The sequence below is a fragment of the Ramularia collo-cygni genome (genome assembly GCF_900074925.1).
Source record: "Ramularia collo-cygni strain URUG2 genome assembly, contig: RCC_scaffold05, whole genome shotgun sequence".
In the NCBI taxonomy this organism is placed as follows: domain Eukaryota; kingdom Fungi; phylum Ascomycota; class Dothideomycetes; order Mycosphaerellales; family Mycosphaerellaceae; genus Ramularia; species Ramularia collo-cygni.
In genome coordinates this window covers 699,409-719,252 of record NW_019716259.1, presented here as the reverse complement: position 1 = coordinate 719,252, position 19,844 = coordinate 699,409, and the positions used below count along the sequence as shown (strand labels likewise).

Sequence of the window (19,844 nt, the reverse complement as noted above, 5' to 3'; positions counted from 1 at the left end):
TTTCCTAAGTATCGCATCTATTGCATCCGCGAGCAATCGCGCGGGAGCATGTGCAAGAGCTGTGGAGCGATGAAACGACGCCGTCGGAACTAGCTGATTGTTTTCGTCGAGAAGCGCGTCGTTTTCCAAATCACCTTCAGCTGACACCCGCGGATTGAGTTTCACGATACGCCAGCCTGTCCAGTGAAGAAACGTTGTCCGGATCGACCAGGCTTGGTACATTGCCCATCCGATCGGTTCTCTTTTAAGAGATGGTGGTGAGATGAGAGAGGAATCATCTGTAATTTCTGGCCAGCGGAAGTTGGTGAAGAAGCCTAAGATGGGGAAGCCTTCTGCTGATGTTTCGCAGCGAAGGAGACGGTACATGCCGAGGAGGATAGCGGGGCTTGTGAAAAGGGAAGTAGTCCTCCTCCAGCCAAAGGAATGAAACGAGGAGGGATGCGTTGGGGAGAAGAACGTCCAAGGGGGAAACAGTGGAAGAGCGGGTATCAATGAGAGTGCTTGAGCGGTGGTGTAGAAGTCCATGGGTAGAAGAGCAAGGTCTATAAGGATTAGACTGGCTTCGAAGGCTATTGAGATGGCTGTGTACAATCTTGCAGTGGCTTTGCGGCTGAGGCGTCTACTCTGAACGTATGCTTGGACTCTTCCTGTGATCTGCTCTACAGCGATAGTGAGCGGCATGCGAATCAAAGATTGGCRAAGCAGGTCTCCCAGTGCCGGGAAGCGTTTTGCCAGAGAGAGTCTGAAGGGTTGGTTTGGTTGAACGATTGCTTGGGCCTCGGTGGACAAGATGGAGAGAAAGGACAATGAAGGATGGTATGCCCCAATTTGAATCTTTTTGATAAATGCGTCCAACCAGATGTGCGTAAAAAAGGATATAGGCAGCAAAAGGTACTMCAACAATTCGCCCGTATCATGCTCATCGGTCAGAAGGGACAGACGACGGGAGCGAGATGCGGATCTTCGCAGTTCCTCCTGTCTGTCGATTCTGTCCTTCCTTTCAACAACACCCGTCAACAAGAGAGCTTCGTTCTGAGCATCTCGCATGGATTTGTTAAACGCGGATATGGCCGGATTGCAAGGATTTCCTTTGGAATCATACTGCTGAACATGTTGGCCCTCCAGAGCTTCATCTGTGTTTGTTGGCGCTATGGCATTACCTGGCTCGTAGGCTGATCGACCAAGAGCCATGCGATGGAGATAGTACTGGCGGCCCATCGTGATCTTTCCGTCGTTACTCACGGGGAGCGATGATGGTTGACAGTCCGAATGGCGTCAGCAAAAGCCATCACGACCATGACGAGAAGGGAGACCACATGCGCAATCCTCACTACTACTTCGCCACGGACTGATGTGAAGTCGGCGTCGGATGCCCGGAATAGTTCGCGCTAGCTAGAGTTTAATTCCAGTATCTCAAAATTTATCGTAACAGCTCTGGCCATATCCACATCACCAATGTCGTCCTTTTTTACTTTGCCTGCGTCGCAGAAGAAGCGGAAACGTACGGAAAATGCTTCCTCAAAGCCGCATCCTTCCTCAAAATCCCGCAAAACGCGCGACGAATCCATCAGCGGCAGCGAAGATGGCTCCGACGATGAAGTCCCATCCGGTGCAAGAGAAGACGCCTCTATAACCGCTTCCGACACCGAAGACGAGGACTTTCCCGATGAAGACCCTGCCGCAAAGCGTATACGACTGGCATCGCAGTACCTGGCCAACACGCAGAAAGCCATCCTTGCTGAGGAGAACCAAGTCGGCTTCGATGCGAAAGATGTCGACCAAGAAAATTTGCGGCGTCGAATGGGCGACAGGCTGAAAGAAGATACGGCAGAAACAAAAGGAAGACTCTACAGATGGATTGCAGACGACTTTGCTTGGGACAAGGCCAGCAAGGCGCAATTTCGCCATCATCAAAAGGCCGTCACTGGTGTGGCTGTCAGCGGCGAGTGGGCATACACAGCAGGTAAAGACGGGATTGTGGTCAAGTGGCGACTTCCTTCCCCTCTCTCCGAATCAGATGTGAGGAAATCACGGAAACCGCAGCGAGTCCTCATCAGCAGACCCTTCGGCAAGGATAATGATTCAAAGTATGGCAATCACCACTCTGGACCGATCCGCTGCATTGCAGCTTCGCAGGATGGGAAGTTCGTTGCAACAGGTGGGCAGGACAAGAAGCTCATCGTATGKGATACTGCTACTCTCAAGGTTCTTAAGGTGTTCCCACAACACAGAGATGCCGTTGTATCTCTTTCCTTCCGCAGAGGGACGAATCAACTCTTCTCTGCATCCCGAGACCGGACGGTCAAGATCTGGAGTCTGGATGAGCTGGCGTATGTGGAAACGCTGTTTGGTCATCAAGACGAAGTGGTGGATGTTGGGTGTCTAGCGCAGGAGATATGCATCACAGTAGGCGCACGAGACCGAACAGCACGATTGTGGAAAGTTGTTGAAGAAACACAACTTGTATTCAGAGGAGGCGGTGCGCCTAGAAGAGTCAATCCCTACGACAATCGGCCGGTCTCACACGAGGGCAGTCTAGACCGGGTGGCATGCATAGATGACGAACTTTTTGTCACAGGATCCGACAATGGGAGTATAGCGCTCTGGAACATTCACAAGAAGAAAGCCGTGCACGTCTATCCTTTGGCGCATGGCGTAGACGAACCGCCGCCGCTGGAGGATGTCTCGCCCGAGGAAGTTCCCGAGGAGAAGGAAAGGGGGAAACCGATGGCTAGATGGGTCACTGCTTTGCAGGCGATCCCTTTCTCCGACATCTTTGTTAGTGGAAGCTGGGATGGATATGTGCGGATATGGAAGGTTAGCAAGGACAAGAGACGGATCGAGCCTCTAGGACGAGTTGGTTGCAGTGATTTGACAGATGCTGTCATCGGTGCTGAGGATCTCACGATGGAAGATCTCAAAAGAGAGGCGGCAGCAGCAGAGGCTTCGACAAATGGTGATGGCGTGGCAGGAGAGGGTCACATTCATGGCACAATCAACGATCTCGCAATTGTGGACGTTGGTGAACGTGCAAAGCATGGTGTGGTGGTTCTTGCGGCTGTAGGAAAAGATCATCGACTGGGACGGTGGAAGGAGGACAAGCAAGCGAAGAACTCTGCGGTGCTGTTTGAGGTACCGAGAGTGGCACTTGAAAGTGAGGAGGTCGAGGCACCTGTTGAGGAGGAGGACGTGGAAGATGGGGAATTTGCTGGGTTTGATTGATCTGCGCCACTCTTTATGGATACGACAGCAGCAAGCCGTGGGCACATACTTCCGAATATAAGACCAGAAGCCGATCATGCCTTCGAGTACGCCGCAAGCCTTCGATTAACGTGCCCACTCAGACTTTTGGACAGCACACGTTCCATCCGTTACGCAGTCAACACCGTTCCGCACTCAGTCATCCTCTACATCCCATCCGAATCTATCATTATGACAGCATCGAAGGCCACAGCGGTCACACCTCTCACCCACACGTTCCTGGTGAACATCCCACGATTTGTCACCAACGTGTTGAAGAGAATACATTCTCTGCATGGAAACTTCGACCAGCAGGCAAACGTCATCTCCACAGTTCTGATGTGACATCGTTGAAGGTCTACAACGAGCTGAAATTCTCGAGCTCTTTCGAGATCACAAAGTCTATCGTCATTGCTCATTGCCACCCATGAGTCTCAGCGATCATGCCATCGATATAGGTGATCTGCAGGTTTTAATACCCTCGTCCGATAGAACGCCAGCCAGTGAAGGTTCTTGGACTCTTATGATCCCAATGGTATGTCCATTGGATTGCGGCCCTTCCGACAAACCGGCGTTGGGGCGTTAAGAGCTGGTTGGATCGTATCCCGACGATATCAGCACTCCAGCTTCTAGTCTTGCGTGGCTGTATCTGCCACACTCCATCCAAGCACGGATCAGTAAATTTGTCGATCCTGTGGACAGCGAAGCTGATTCTCTCAGACTCTCCAGGGTAGGTAGTCAGGCCCACGAGGATGAAACATGGATCCATCGCGCGGGGAGAATTCAGTCATCAGCACTGAATAAGACTTTCAACCAGAGACTGCAGCCTTTGCACCCTATTATCAGCTCTCCGTACTCGACATTCTTCTCCAGCTCGGTTTCGGTGACCATATATGCGGGTTCGCTTCCACAACGGCAAGGCTTTGTCCATGCCTCAGAAGACTCCTCGAAGTCCAGATCTTCTAGATCTACTGTCTCCATACCAGTATGACGAGTTTCCCTCTTCACCGAAGGCTCATCAGCATCCTCGGCCCGCAATCTCTGGTCGCGGTCATACTCCGCTCGCAGAATAGGGTCTGCAAGAGTCTTGAATGCTTGCGTGATGACATCAACTGTTGCCTCCAAAGCTCCTGGTGATGCCAAGGAAGACGGCTGCTTGTCCGGATGGTGGATGAGTAAAGCACGCTTGTAAGCCTGCTTGAGCTCTGCAGCAGTGATTTCTCGTCCATTTCTTTTGTCACCTAGATCAAGAACTTGATAGAAATCCGCTACAGATACCATGGCCTACCGAGCCTCGTGTATCATCCACGGCTGCCCGTATCAGTCTCAGTAAGGTCGGAAGAAGGGCCAGAGTCGGCGATGTCCTCGCTTCATCAAAGACGCGCAAGACGAGGTGGTGTTGCTAAATTGAGCGTCGTGAAAACTTTGAGCTAGAACTAGAAGTAGAGCTAATCCAGTGCCAAGACATAGAACGTCGCCACGTGCATCATCAACGTCTCAACGTCTCCCACATCATCGACGTCTCGACCTCTCCCATGCATCACTGCCCCGCTGTTCAACGAGAGAGCACTACCATGCTGGATCAACAGACACCGGCGAGCACCAGGTCCAATGGCATAAAGTCTTGGATTGACGGAACGCGRGAAGCGAGAACATCTTCTGAACCACCAGCTAGCCGATGTACAGAGACATCATGCCGATTGCCGACACAAGCCTTCTCAAAGTTTCTCRCCCACCTATTCCTGTCGGACAGCTTGAGCTGATTGGCCGTACAAATATGTTAAAGCTCCATCCCTGCCTATTTAAGAAACTCTTGCCACATGCCATCGAACTGCCCAGCCGGCTGCAGCCTTCCTGTGGAGCTAAGTCTGACCTATCCGTGGTTTTCGTATTCTTTGCAGCTCGCCAATGCTCGGGGCATCGTCATTCAATTCTTGGGTCCCCATGGCAGTGTTGGGTAGGTATATAGAGCGTGTTCCCCGCCATCAACAATCCCTGTTTGCCTTCATTCATCTGCCAATCTCACCATGCATTTCACAACTTTCTTAGCACTCGTCAGCGGTGCCGCTGCTCAATTCCGTGGATTCAACTATGGTTCAAAAGATCTCGATGGCTCCCCACGGACTTTGCAAGACTTCGAGGACCAGTTCAACGCCGCAAAGCGACTGCCTGGTCAGGAGGGCGTTTTCACATCTGCCCGCCTCTTCACAATGATCCAAGATGGAACATCTGGGGATCTCATCAGTGCCATTCAAGCTGCGGTTAACACAGACACCAACTTGCTGCTGGGTCTTTGGGGAAGTGCTGGTCAAGAGGCTTTCAATTTAGAGCTGGCTGCTCTCAGATATGCCATTCAGCAATATCCGGACCTTGGCTCGCGGGTTGCCGGTATCTCTGTCGGTTCTGAGGACCTTTACCGCAACTCTCCCACTGGTATTGAGAACATGAGTGGACGTGGTGCTTCGCCTGAGGAGATCGCCAACTTCATCGGTCAAGTCCGCCAGACCATTGCCGGAACTGGCCTCTCGGGAGTCTCTGTTGGCCACGTCGATACTGTGAGTACTTTCGTGGTATTTTGTCGTTTGAAGGGCGGCGCTGACCTCATTTCAGTGGACCGCCTACGTGAATGCTTCCAACAACGCTGTTATTGAGGCCGCTGATTGGCTTGGTGTCGATGCATACCCCTACTTCCAAACCACCCAGGCAAACGGTATCGAGAACGGCGAAAGCTTGTTTTTCGCTGCATACGAAGCCACTGTGAATGTTGCTCAGGGCAAGCCTGTGTGGATTACAGAGACTGGCTGGCCTGTAGCAGGTCCTCAGTCTGGTGTTGCCACTGCTTCTACGGATAATGCTCGAACCTACTGGCGCGACGTTGCCTGCCGCGTTCTCGGCACCGACACTAACCTGTGGTGGTTCACTCTTGATGTAAGTCAACAAACATCAAAAAGATACGAAGATTCCTAGAGTTCTAGAGATCTTTTCCCAATCTCAACGTCTATCAAACATGCTGACAATGTTGCAAAAGGACGACCAAGCTACGAGCAGTGACGTGTCGTTCAGCTTGGTAAACCCCAGTGATCTCTTCGGCACTCCTTTCTATGACCTTTCTTGTCCGGGTAGTGCCGCACCATCTTCGACTAGCTCTGCCAGCGCTTCCGTCACCTCAAGCGCCGTCAACTCCGCGTCTTCGACCAGCTCTACTAGCGCTACYGCAACCTCGGGCGCCGTTTCGTCTGCGTCTTCTGCAGTTTCAAGCGCAGCCTCTTATGTTTCCTCCGCTTTGTCTAGCGCAGCTCCTTCCACATCGACCGTCGTGTCTGCTTCTGTCTCGGCAATCACACCCTCGACGCTTTCAACAGTTATTGGAACCCCCACAAAGAAGCCAGCATGCCCAAGCCCCACTAAGCCTGCTGAGACACCCTCCGACAAGCATTGCCCTACGAATCTGAGTGGCGCATACGAGTATCCTCATCTCATCGTACCAGTCGACTCAGCCAACCCAACCACCGCCAAGGGCACATCCTACTTCGGCACAGTCTCTCCCACTGTGAGCAGTGTCTTCAACTTCGACATTAAGCCGGAAGATGCAGGCAAGACTTGCTCCATTGTCTTCCTCTTCCCCAAGCAAGAGGACCTGGAGACTTCATCATTCACCTTCAACGGCAAAGGCGGTATGAAGGTAACTTCGCTCGCTGGTCCGGCCACTGAGCAGACCACATACGACACAGTTCCCGCAGCTGGCCAGGTTTATGGTACTGTCTCAAATGTTGCTCCAGGCAACGAATATCATATTGCCAGCATTGCTTGCCCAGCTGGTCAGCGTATTGGTGTGGAAATCTCCTCTACTGATGGTCTCGATCTCCACTATTTCCAGGACTACAACCCAAGCCCGATTGGCGCTTATATTACCGTGTGTTAAACGATGGCGGCTTGTGGGTGTTGACGACCTCTAGTATAATATAATTGAATAAATAAATGAATTTATGACATGACACCATCACCATGAGAGCAATGTCTTCAAGTCCTCGCTACCACGGTATTCTTGAGCAATCTTGCATGTGGATGGCAGCAGTGGGCCACGGGCGGGTCAAGCAGCAGGCTTGGGACACGTTCATCGGAATTAGGGTTAGGGTTGGGGTAGCCTCTTTGTCGATGCAGCAGTCTCAACATGATGTATTTGACCTCAAAGCTCAGCATTGACATTTGTCACATCTTTTAAACTATTTCTAGGCGGACATCTGATGCATTCAGCTGGGTAGTAGCCATGGCGTTGTTCATGTGAGCTTTCGTTTGTATTGCGGTAGCAACACCCCTGGACTGACCATGTAACTGAATACGAATCCGCAACGTGGCCCAGAGGCCGAAGCCTCCACCCCGAGTCAGAGCGGCTGCCCCTCCGGCTTCGCCGAACTTCGCGTCTTATGGCGCTTTTTACATCACCGTTCCATGTTCGTAGCCGAGCCTACGATCGTTGAGTTTGCTGCGCCACGCCAACGTTCAACGCGGGTTTCTGCTGCCATCTAAACTGGAGGTCAAGCCATCGGCGGCAGACTCTGCATGCTTTGGTAGGTATCAACCTGGCCACGAAGGATGTAAAACCGATTTTGGAGCTGCTGGCCACCTGGAATAGAGTTGTTCGATGATGGCCGGCAGTGAGGTTTTACTGGCCACGGTCTGCGATTGCTAGATGCTTGTTTTGGATCTCTTGGACCTGGTTGTGAGTCTCTTGAGTCTTGTGATCGATCTCCTGAGTTTGATCGTGAATTTTTGGAGCCTGTTTGTGGATCTCCTGAGCCTGATTCTGCTCCATTTACGTTTTTGCCAAGAGGTACCCGACCTAGTTTGCTCCTGCGACTTGCTTATTAGATGTTTTTAGCCGCTCTCTGTCAAGTCAACTGCAAGTCAATGTAAACCGAGAACGGTCGTCACGTGGAGCAGAGCTAAACCTGAAATGGCCTTGTCGGACAGTTGCATAGGCCGCTACAACTGTTGTAGCGGCCTATGCAAGGCCATTTCGGGCCTATGCAAGGCCATTTCAGGTTTAGCTCCGGTTCACGTGACGACCGTTCTCGGTTGCCGTTGACTTGCAGTTGACTTGACAGAGAGCGGCTAAAAACCTCTATTTTGAACCCGAGTCAATCTGCCGACAGCATTAACAAAGTCGACTACAATGAGCTTTGGGTCGCAAATGGACTTCGGCATGTCTGCGAAGTTGCACGGCTGCGGGTCAGGCTCGGTAGCCCTCTCCGTACCTCGCCCGGCTCCGTCAAGATGTGGCAGGTAGACAACGTATCTAAAGTAGAATTTGATCAAGGTCCCGTTCCACTATATGGCAGAGGTCCATCATTGATGATCACACTGTCGAACGAGCGAGGCTGCAAGTCCGAACATGGCGTCATTCTCTAAGAATTGTGTCTTGATGCCTGAATTGGACATGTAGTCGTTCTTCATGCATTCGATCTTGAAGACCGGGAAGAAGATGAGGCATTTCTGGCGCTCGAACTGCCCTGACGCTTGGGTTGGAAGCAATGCATCAAGAGAATGCCTCCAGCTTATTTCACGGAGAATATGCTGGAACCCAGGGTTTTTATTAAAGAATAGCGTCTGCTTCGACACGGTCATAAGTAACCATCATCAGCGATCGCTCGCGCCATGTCAGCGAAAATGTTTGCTGCAGCTTGACGATCTCTGCCGAAGTATCGAGAGCAATATGCGTGGTTGCGTATGTCTTACCTCCTCTCTCAAGAAAGGCGGTGGACAGCCTACTGTCTGTGATGTCCATGGGCGAAAGGAACGTTCTTCAAACGGCAAAACCACTGAACAAAAAGCAGAAACTTGCATTGGGTTTGATCTATCAGATGACGTGGATGTCGGGACTCGGAGTACCAGAAAGGGTCGAGAGATGTGTTGACCTTCATCATGGAATGGAATAAAATGTGCGCACGTCTACTTGCCATTAAGGTTTTCGTCTGATCGCTGCCGTTGAACTCTGCAGGTCGCACATTGACATCTCCGTGGAGGGCTGACTTACCAAGGCAAAAGAAAAAGCGTTTGGCGGAGTCCAAAAGTGCGCTTTCGGTTGCAGGGTCCAATGCAGTTACAAATCACTCAACAACGTTTGGATGGCGTATTTGATTTTCAACATGGTCCTTTACGCGCGTTCAATCRTGGCTACTTGGCTTTGAACCTGCATGTGGTTCAATCCTCGGAGCACGTTGCAAAGGCTTGTGAATGCTTGTCAAGAGCTTGGCTTTCTTGATTCTTCGGGCGATCGTTGCAAGGTTGCGGTTGAGTTCGAAATATGCTGCGATCCTCTCACTACTTGCAGGCCTTCAGATTACACGTTGCTCATGTTCACGGAAAGCTCCCGACTTGCAGTGAGGAGCCCCAAATGATTCCGTCATCCTCGGACCACCAAGAAGGCCCGAAACTACCGTCACATCGTTCTTCGTGAGCACCCGAGGACATCTCGCGTTAATCCTTGCCAGCAACGTCGTGTGAATGGCTGGCCGAACGCACAATGGAGCTATCTGACCTGACAGCATGTACAGCAGGCTTCGGAGAGTTGCACCGAGAGTGTCATGGGTGTCATTAATCGCGGAACGGACGGCGAGGCTCGTTGATCATATCCAACAACGTTCCATAGTGTGCAGTCGTCACTTGCTCGACCGTCAACGTTGAACGGGCCCTTTTGGAGCCAGCATTGGGAGAGCTGGGTGCGGATCTTCGTTCTGAAATGCGGGTTGAGTTTAAGCGCATCTCTTCAAAGGTCAAAAGTAGCGATCCCGGAGTGTGGAGCACATCATGTGAACAATGGTTCGACCAGAAACGCCGGGACGTCGAGAGGCAGGGTAGGAGCCTTGCGGAGTGAGCCCAGCACAACCCAGCAAACGCCTGCTGAGTTGCTCATATATGGCGCATACTAGAAAACCGGGGCTCTTGTTCTCGAGGCCGACAAATGATTGCCTCCTTCAGACGTTTCTGATCTCGTGATGTCTTTCTGCGTGGTTTTGTCCGCGTGGCAGGGTCGTCGAAACTTGATCTTCATCTCCATCTCCATCTCCACTGCCCTAGACCCCACAAGTCGCTCTACTGAGCAGCGATGGTCTGACTTTGAGGCATATATGAGCTTGGTCAATCGTGTCCGCCTTGGGAAAGGTGAAGTCCTCCGGATAGCAGCTACCGAGAATCGCTATAGACGGGGCTCCTGAGTAGCCGTGAACTGCTGCGGTGGAACCTTTGCGAGCCACTATCGAGTCTTTGCACCTWGCTCTGGCAAATTAACCCCGTCTTTAGAATGGTGGCCGCTAGGAGTGCATATTCTCCGTGACGCTACGAGCTGCGGCAAGACCGACAAAGCCTCGGACCAGAAAATCGTGCGGTACATTGTCGCAGGGGAAATGGATTCGACGATTTGATTGTACCAGAAAAAGGCGCAACGCGAAGATCCCCAGCAGCGTGACACAGAGGGGCGGCAGCAGCCGCTGATCGATGACATACCTAATTTGCATGCTCAAACACTTTGACCAGACCGACTCTACATTCACGAGCCGCCTTCACCTACTTATATGACCTCGGAAACGTCCTGAAAATACTTTCCTCCTCATAATCGCCAGCTTCGCGGTAAGTCGCCCGCTCTTTCTCGGTTGAGAGGTCGATCACAGCAGTGTGCCGAGCGTCAAATTTTCACACACCGCACACGCCACGACACACCACGACTCTGCCATTGCGACCGGTATCCCGCAAGACACACGCTGACATCCTCACCCTCGACTAGAATACAGCGAAACTGGTCATACACAACCCATAAACCCGCCTTTGGTATCAAAGGCACCTTCGCCACCACGGCTTCGGCCTCCATACAAGATCAAATTGCATCCGCACGACCCTCTAGCGACATCAACAACAGCAAGCCTCCACCAGCGGCTGACCAGCTCTTCGGACTCTCCTGATCTGCTCTTGAAGTTATTTCGACAAACCCCCTTCATCCTCCAAACTCCTCAGCTGCCGCATAAGWGCTATACTAGAGTTCTTCCCTCTCCCGGGGAAGAAGACTCTGGGCCTCGCCACCCAGGCTCCATACTATTGGGCTTCTCGCCTTTCAAACCACCCTAATACCGCCGTGCGCAACCCGAAAACACACTTATAGCCCGCCATCACCTGCAACAAGGCGATGACACCTAGCGCGACCAACATCTACACCCACAACCAGTATCAAGACTTGTTGTCTCTGAAAAGAGGCTCCATTGATACCAATTCCTCCGTCTCCGGCTACGAAAGCGGAGCAGAGAGCTACGATGGCGCAAAATCCGCCAAAGAGATGATTGGCGCTGCTTTGCAGAAGCATATTGAAAATGTGAACCCACACGATTGTGAGGCCGGCGCAGAGGATGCTTTCTTTGTTGCCGACTTGGGCGAGGTCTATCGGCAGCACATGCGCTGGAAGAAGAATCTTCCTCGTGTGACTCCACACTACGCTGTGAAGTGCAACCCAGACCCATCTGTACTGAGCCTGCTTGCCAAACTCGGCGCTGGCTTCGACTGCGCTAGCAAGACTGAGATCGAGCAAGTCCTGGCCATTGGTGTCGAAACCTCTCGCATCATCTACGCTCAGCCATGCAAGACCAAGAGCTACTTGCGGTACACGGCCAAGCAAGGCGTCACGCAGATGACGTTTGACAACACCGACGAGCTGTACAAGATCAAGGAGTTGTTTCCCACAGCTGAGCTGTATCTTCGCATCTTCACCGACGATTCTGCCAGCTTGTGCCGCTTGAGCCAGAAGTTCGGAGCCAGCATGGACAACACCCAGGAGCTTCTCACTCTTGCAAAGGAGTTGGAATTGAACGTTGCTGGAGTAGCGTTTCATGTCGGATCTGGCGCCTCTGATCCGGCGGCTTTCCGCCAGGCTGTCCGCGACGCTCGCACCGTCTTCGACCAGGCCGCCCTTCTTGGCCATGAACTCCACACACTGGACTGTGGCGGCGGCTTCGTCTCTGAGACGTTTGACGAAATGTCGGCAGTCCTTTCCGACGCCTTGGACGAGCATTTCCCTCGGTCTGTCCGCATCATTGCCGAGCCTGGTCGCTACTACACCAGCTCCGCGTTCACGTTGGCATGCAACGTCATTGCTCGCCGCACCGTTGCGGACAAGGAGTCTGGCGGTGACAACAAGTACATGCTGTACATGAATGACGGTGTTTACGGAAACTTTTCCAGCATCATCTTCGACCACCAGAACCCCATCCCTCAGGTGCTCCGCTCGCGTCTCCGCTCGGATGGATTCAATTATACACCGGCATCTTTGCTCGACTCAGGTTACACTTCCGCTGAGGATGAGCACCTCACCGATCTGCCTGGACGCAAGAAGCAAGTCACCTACTCCATCTGGGGACCCACCTGCGATGGCATTGACTGCATCGCCAGCGAGTGGTCTTCCACCGACACTCTGGATGTCGGCGACTGGCTTTACTTTGAGGAAATGGGAGCATACACCAAGTGCTCCGCGACTCGCTTCAACGGCTTCACCGACAAGCATGAGACTATCTACGTCTGCAGTGAGCCCGATGCTTCGGCCTTGGTAGACTTGTAACATACGGGCGAACCGGGTGGAGGTTGAAAAACATGCAGCCGAGCTGTCCTTCTCGTGGCGGTGGGCTAGTTGCGAAAAAATTGCTTTTTTGGTAGTTTGTTAGAATCTGCAGATTCGTATTGTTTGTCAATCTATTCTTGATGCAAGACCTCCTATTGAACAGCTCGCCGTGACACGCGACTTTCAGTTTACTATACGTTCTACCATGCATTCTGTCCATATCTCGCTACACCTTCCTCTCCAAAAATATCACCAACTCGCTTCACTTGCCGCGACGCCGATCAGACACGGCTTTAAGCTTTCGGCATAGGATTCGCGTATCGAACCTCGATCGGTCAACAACAGTTTCAAGTTTCACCTGACCATCGACTTGCACTCTTGGACTCGCACCGCATAAGCCAAGAGCCATGTCGTTCTTCGCGAAACGCGCGAAGCCGAAGCCCGAGTCCTCGGCTCCACCGGCAGATCCTACTCAGAGTCTCTTCAGTCATTCCAGCTCCTTTTTAGCGCAACAGAAAGAGAGAATTGAGCGTGAAAAGCGGCAGGCCGAGAAAGATAAGGAGCGCGAACAACGAAAGAAGGAGAAAAAGGAACGGAAAGACTTAGGCAAGCGCGGAAGTCCCTCTGGAGACAGCACAGAGCGGAAAATCGATCTCAAGAKGCGGCGCCTATCTTCCAAAGAGAGCGCGAAGCTCCTTGCCAATGCTGGACTTCCCTCTGGACCAATCGAACTTGAAAGTAGCGCCGACGAGGCTGGTGAGTCTTCGCTGGCATCACCCGTTCGCAGATCACCGAGACGTACTCGAACCACTACAAATGACCATGGCCTGGCAAAGTCCCGCAGCAGGCTCGATCAAGCCACGACTATTCCATTCGAGATCTTGGATGACGATTCCACGGTGACGGGCAATGCAGCTGTGCCAGCGCCATCCTCTTCCGGCGGTGAGGAGGAGTTCTCAGACCCGGAGCTCGCGGAAATGTCAAGGAAAGCACGCCGCGCTGCACGAGCCCAGCAACCACGTGTGAAGCAAGCAATGAATGCCTCTAGCGATGCACTTGGAGGAGCAGAAACCGGCTCAGGAATCGGCCAGACAGCTGAACTGCAAGATCCGATTGTAAACATTTTCATCACCTCAGATATACCCGACACTGGATCACTACTCATACGACGGAAGATGTCGCAACCGCTGGGCAAAGTTCGCACTGCATGGTGTGACAGGTACAAGCTTCCTAGCCATGTGCGAGACGAGGTTTTCCTAGTCTTCTGTGGGCGTCGGCAATATGACAGCACCACCTGCCAACGACTGGGTCTCAAAGTTGATGCTTCTGGAAGGCCCATCCGTGAAGACGGCAATGCCGATGAGCCGAATGATCAAGTCCACGTGGAGGCATTCACAGAGGCACTTTTTGCGGAAAGAAAGGCAGAGAAGGCTCGCCAGGCCAAGGCTGGCAACAGTGGTAAGTACGATATCGAGGAAGAGGATTTGCAGGAATCACAGCCGGAGCCTGCGGAAATAAAGGTTGTCATCAAAGCAAAGGACAAGGAGCCTTTCAAGATCAGGGTCGCGCCAGTAAGCCCATTCCATGCTGTTGACTCGTGAGAGCAAGCTAATACGACCCCAGCACCATTCATTTGCAAAGATTATAAAGGTCGCCAAGAAGCATTTTGGCTTCAGCAGCGAGCAAGCTGTTCGAATAGAATTCGATGGCGAGCCCATAAACCCCGAGCACTTGGTCCGCGACACCGAGATCGAAGACATGGACAACATGGACATGTATCTTGAAAGCTGAGGCCTCGCATTAGCTCGTCTCTGCTAGACACGGCCGGTTGCGTTGCCGTGCCTCATTGGCCGTCACGAACGGACGTCCGCATTGTTCTCGGGGTGTAGAACTTCGACCCAGAAGTCGAGCTTCTCATGCCGCTCGATACCAGGGAGTGAGTGGTCTCACCTCTCAGCAGTACCTGCATCGGCTCGTGTGGCGGGGGTCTCATCTGGTTTGCTGCTACCGATTTTCCACACCGCCTCTTCATCTCTGCACTTCCCTGTCATGATTTTCAGTACACGAATTTTACGATACCCAACGACTAGAAGGCGATGTTTGCCACACTTGGTGCTGCTGATGCATCGTCACTACTAGCACTGTTCTACACAGTCTTCAACAAAGGACGCCAGTAGKATAATTTCACTTTCTACCTAAAATCTATCATCAACCTGCAATGATCCTTCGATGCTCCATGACTCTTTCATCAGTCGCCGATAGCGACATGCGAGGCGGCTGACATAATCGCCCAAGGTGGGCGCCAAATAATGGAACGCGTTTTGCAAGTTTCACTTGGGCCCCAAGATATCAAGCCGGACCGGCCCAGCACATGGCAGTTGCATGCGCCAGCCACTCGCCATGCCTTTTCAGAATATTTGCTCCAATTGTGACGAAGCAAAACGTGCAGCTCGTTGGATGTGAGAGTGGTCTGGYTTTTTAGCGTACTGACGTGTCGCAGCTTGCTGCCCAAACTACCCGACACAGCGGGTTCCCACCTTGCCTCTCTCGCTGTTGCTCTCCGTGACCGGTGGAGGCGCACCTGGCCACGCCCATTTAGGAATGTAGCAAGTCAAAGACTGTCGTCGGTCTCTTCGGCGTGGCTCGGAGAAGGAGTCATCGCCGCTTGATATCGAGTCCATGCAGGGGTGATACGGCCGGGGTGATCCATGATTGAAGCCCAAGCCGACACAGCGTCATACGGAGTATGCCTTGCAAGAATGATTTGCCTATAACARGCACGTGCGTTGCGGAGGAGGGGCATGCTGTATACATCTGTGCCGGCCGTGCGACTCCAAGACTCCGGGTCTTCTTCTAGTCGCTGGTAACACAGCGCCAACTCGCTTGCGCACCTCTGTCGTTGCACGCTGCCACGGCGCACAAGAGCAAAAATCTTCCTCACTCTGCTTGTGTGATTTTGCCCTTGCTCCCCCTCGCACAACAACCACAACAGCCCGACCCGCTTGCAAACAGCCCCGCTGTTCAATGTTTCTACGCATTATTGCCTTGGCTTATATCCCGCTACGAATTCGAGACAGATCAGGCGGGTGAGACGCACGCAAGGAGCTATTCACGGGCTTGYTGCAGCTGCAGCGTCGTTGGGTGGAATAGCGAATCCAATCGACGAGCATCTGGACCTTTTGCCTCTTCATCGTGTTTCAGGTTCACCTGGTCAACGATTGCACTTGCCCACTGTCCCATTGTCCGTGAAGACTTGGAGTCATCCGACCGCACACACCGCAGACCGACTGCACAAAGATCTTGGTGAGCACACTTTTCCTCCATCCGCGACCCACCTGGTGCAGGCTCCCGCAAGGCTTGGCTAGTTCTACTGCACGACTGCAGGCTGCAGAAACGCCGTCGTCGGCTGAGGGATTCTTCAATCCGAGAGGGCCTGCCACCCGGAATTTTTCTTGACAGCGTCCCGACTTAAGCAACAGAGATTGTTTCGATTGAGGGAGGCAGACTGTACTAATCGCGAAGTCAGAAGCCTTTGAAGCTTTGAGCCCAAACACGGCCTGGACCGAGCAGATCGCCGCCCATCACGCAGCCCCTCGAATCGCACCGCGACGCCATCATCACCGTCCCAGAAGCGATCGATCAGCTGCAGCCCGCTCAAGCAGGGCGTCATCTTGCAGTCTTAGTGCTCGATCAAAGGTTGCGCATTAGCACTTCAAGAACTGCTTGGAGCGCTCAGGTTGCAGAATTCACCATTCTGCGATCACATTATCTGTGACCTCTCCGTGGGACTGTGTTTCAGATCGGAGGAGGGGCAGAATAGGAAGGCTCAGGCTCAGGCTCAGCGCTTCCGGGTCGTCAACGCTGAAGTCTAGACGCTGCACATTTCCACGTCCTCCACCAATACACGGAGACGCAGGGGCTGACCTCTACCACATTGGCTCTGTGTCCGTGAATGCCAGTTTGGTYAACTTTGTCAAGAAGCCGTTGCCGCCACTCTGGTACTCGGAGGAATTGGTCTTTGGTGCCGCGCTGACCCACTGTTCGCTCATTTCCCTGGTTACCACGCGCGCAAAACCCTCGACACCCCTCACCAGGCCGCTTTATCTTGACCTCGTTGTATACTGCAAGGAGGCCAGGATAGAGTACCAGACCACTTCTCTCCATACTGATGCCGTAAGTCCCACCACTGCCGACCTTGCAAACTTACTTTCACGCCTTCACATCAACAGCAAAGCGCCCCTCAATCCGCAATCTCAGCAATTCCTTCCCTCAATTGCCGCGCTGACTGCTACCAGTGCCACGTTCACAGTGACCTCAGGCTCGGAGAGGATCGTTCACGTATACCCAGACAAGACCGAACGGACATCGTCCGGTAGCGCATCGCGATCGCGCGTCTCCAGTAGCAGCATCACCTCTTCGGAGGAGAGCTGGTCTGAGATCGACGAGGACGACATTGATCCTTCTGACTCGGCATCTCGTGGACACCCTGCGTCTCGACGACACCACACAGAAGCACGTCCTGCGCCAGCTCGCCGAACCTCGTCCCGCCGTCAGCCGCTTCCAGCCGAAAGAGAAAGAGATCGTCAACGAGAGGAACTTCCATCCCGTCSACATTCGTCGCGCCGCCAGCACGCAAGCCGACACGATAGCCACGAGAGCCGCTCGCGCCGTAGTACATCCCGGCGCGTCCCTTCTGACGAGAGCTCGAGCACYGTGGCGAGTTCTGACGACTACCCTCCCCAGCCGCCATATGGCCATCCGGGGTACGTGAACGCAAGTGCTTCGCAGATGAGAATACACTGACAATATATAGAGCAATGCCGCGCAACCAATATCCACCCCAGTCTGGCTACAGACATGTGCCTGCAGGGTATCCCCCAAGCATGACAGCTGGGGGGCCCGCCCCGTATGCTGACCCATACGCTCCGCCGCACCAGGCATTGGTACACATGCGACAAGACCCTTTCGGATATCCTCAGCAACCCAACCCTTTTGGCCCTCATGGACAGCAACAAAATCCCTTTTCTCCTATGAGCAGCCAAGACAGCTCCAGCTACTTCGCTGCGGAAGCAATGGCGCCGCCTCCACGACAGCACAGACCAGACGGACCGCAGCGACCACAGAGCTTCGTCGCACCACCATCTCACTACGGGTCCGAGATGATGGCACCATACCACCCACAGCCATACGGTCCATACGGTGGCATGCCATATGCTCCTCCATACGGGCCGATGCATGGCTGGTCTCCWCCACCCGCTGCGGCGTCCCCGCCTCCAGCTCCAGCTCCAGCTGCAGCTCCAGCACCACCACCTCCTCCTCCGGTCAATCCTGACATCGAGGCGCTGAAGGATCTGCTGAAAATACGCATCGAAACGGACGATGTTGGCAAAAAGGCAAAGCACGACGAAATCGAGATGCTCCGGGACATGATCAGTCAGCAAGAGGCGAAGCTCGCAAAGCGTGAAAAGGAATGGGTCGCGGAGAGAGAGGCAGAGGCAGCTGCCCGTGCTGCGGAGAAGGCGAGGATTGAAGAGGAGAAGAAGAGGCAGGCCGAATTGGCGGACGCCCGCAAGAAAGCCAAGGAAGATGCAGAGTCAAAAGCGGCAGAGGCAGCTAAGAAGGCCAAGGAGGAGCACGAGGCGGCAGTCAAGAAGGCCAAAGAGGAACATGATGCGAAGTTGGCTGAAGCTGTAAAGGCCAAGGGAGAATTGGAGGAAGCCAAGAAAGCTCTCGAGGCGGACATTGCCAAGAACAAGCCTACCGATGACTCTCTCAAAGCACCGATCAAGTTCAAAGATGCGGTTGGCCGGAAATTCAGTTTTCCGTGGCAAATCTGCAAGACATGGAAGGGCATGGAGACTCTCATCAAGCAGGCCTTTCTTCACGTCGACACGATTGGCGACCACGTCCATCAAGGCCACTACGATCTCACTGGACCGGACGGCGAGATCATCCTTCCGCAAGTCTGGGAATCGATGGTGCAGCCAGACTGGGAAATCACCATGCATCTTTGGCCAATGGAGGAGGACAAATCTCCTCCACCCGATCCTCTCATGGACTTCGGCCACCTCAACATGAACGACTTCATGGACCCCAAGAAGAAGCCCTCGAAGAAGGACGGCAAGAAACCTAAGAAGGCGAGCAGTCCCGAGCCCATAATGGTCCCTCCGATGCACAACAGCCCGCCACAAGGCTTTGGCGACCCGTTTGCCGGCATGATCTTCCCTCCAGGCATTTCCCCCGTCATGGATGGCGGAGAGAAGAAGAAAGCCCGGCCCAAATCCAAGTCCATGAAGGGCAAAGAGATCTCTGGCTTGGCCGCTTGGTTCGCTGGAGGGAGCATCCCAGCCCCGAAGCCGTCAAAAAAAGATGATGAAAAACAGGAGATCGTTCGAGTCAAGGCTCATCCGAGCAGTCGCAACGGCGCACCACAGACAGTGCATGATCAGGCCCAATGCTTGATCATGTAAATGCCCGTGAGTGCCTTTGATTGTGACTGTCAAGGTGGCTTCGAGCTGGAACGGTTCTCTGAGAGTGTATGGTTTTCCTCCCGTGACCGCGGGTCTTTCATACCTCACCCTTTTCGTATTTCCCTGGCGCAATGTGGTGCTGGAGCGATCGAGAGTGGATGATTTTGAGAATGTTGATGTTGATGTTTGATGTCTTGTGTTGATGCCCGGCGTTTAAGCGTTGCTGTCATCTTGAGATACCRCTTTTCCAGTTTGTTCGTTTCTTGAGGGGGTTTGGCTTGGAAAAAGTGTCGCTGGTGCTGGGTGCTGGCTGTGGAAACGGGTAGGGTGTTGAGAGCTTCTGCATCTTTGCCTGCTTGCGTGCTCTGGATTGGAATTTGCACTGCAGCGTTGGACTTGGCACACAGGCATTTCTTGCGGAGAGAAGAAGAAGGTCGCTCGCGCGATTTGGCGCAAGCTAGAAGAGCAGGAGAAGATGGGTAGTGGATGTTGTGGTAGCTTTATTTGATGAAATTGAATGCTAGGCGGTGGTTTGTCGT

General features: G+C 53.1%; 6 protein-coding genes; 5 read left to right on the top strand and 1 right to left on the bottom strand.

The window, feature by feature from the left end:
- Positions 1-1,455: 1,455 nt before the first annotated feature.
- Positions 1,456-3,222, top strand: RCC_04013 (related to a component of the yeast U3 snoRNP Rrp9p; the record flags this gene model as incomplete). The annotated part of the gene is made up of 1 exon (XM_023769295.1): positions 1,456-3,222. The coding sequence occupies one exon, from the start codon at positions 1,456-1,458 to the stop codon at positions 3,220-3,222; it is 1,767 nt and encodes a 588-aa protein (XP_023625063.1).
- Positions 3,223-4,023: 801 nt separating this feature from the next.
- RCC_04012 (related to Caj1p) lies at positions 4,024-4,521 on the bottom strand (the record flags this gene model as incomplete). Its single annotated transcript, XM_023769294.1, has 1 exon — positions 4,024-4,521. The coding sequence occupies one exon, from the start codon at positions 4,519-4,521 to the stop codon at positions 4,024-4,026; it is 498 nt and encodes a 165-aa protein (XP_023625062.1).
- A 746-nt stretch (positions 4,522-5,267) lies between these two features.
- Positions 5,268-7,162, top strand: RCC_04011 (uncharacterized protein; the record flags this gene model as incomplete). XM_023769293.1 has 3 exons in its annotated part: positions 5,268-5,795; positions 5,851-6,168; positions 6,269-7,162. 3 exons carry the CDS (start codon positions 5,268-5,270, stop codon positions 7,160-7,162), a joined length of 1,740 nt encoding a protein of 579 aa, XP_023625061.1.
- Positions 7,163-11,416: 4,254 nt separating this feature from the next.
- Positions 11,417-12,835, top strand: RCC_04010 (probable ornithine decarboxylase; the record flags this gene model as incomplete). The annotated part of the gene is made up of 1 exon (XM_023769292.1): positions 11,417-12,835. One exon carries the CDS (start codon positions 11,417-11,419, stop codon positions 12,833-12,835), a length of 1,419 nt encoding a protein of 472 aa, XP_023625060.1.
- Positions 12,836-13,242: 407 nt separating this feature from the next.
- RCC_04009 (uncharacterized protein) lies at positions 13,243-14,626 on the top strand (the record flags this gene model as incomplete). XM_023769291.1 has 2 exons in its annotated part: positions 13,243-14,406; positions 14,459-14,626. The coding sequence occupies 2 exons, from the start codon at positions 13,243-13,245 to the stop codon at positions 14,624-14,626; spliced, it is 1,332 nt and encodes a 443-aa protein (XP_023625059.1).
- A 2,377-nt stretch (positions 14,627-17,003) lies between these two features.
- RCC_04008 (uncharacterized protein) lies at positions 17,004-19,305 on the top strand (the record flags this gene model as incomplete). XM_023769290.1 has 3 exons in its annotated part: positions 17,004-17,008; positions 17,131-17,598; positions 17,649-19,305. The coding sequence occupies 3 exons, from the start codon at positions 17,004-17,006 to the stop codon at positions 19,303-19,305; spliced, it is 2,130 nt and encodes a 709-aa protein (XP_023625058.1).
- Between the last annotated feature and the right edge of the window lie 539 nt (positions 19,306-19,844).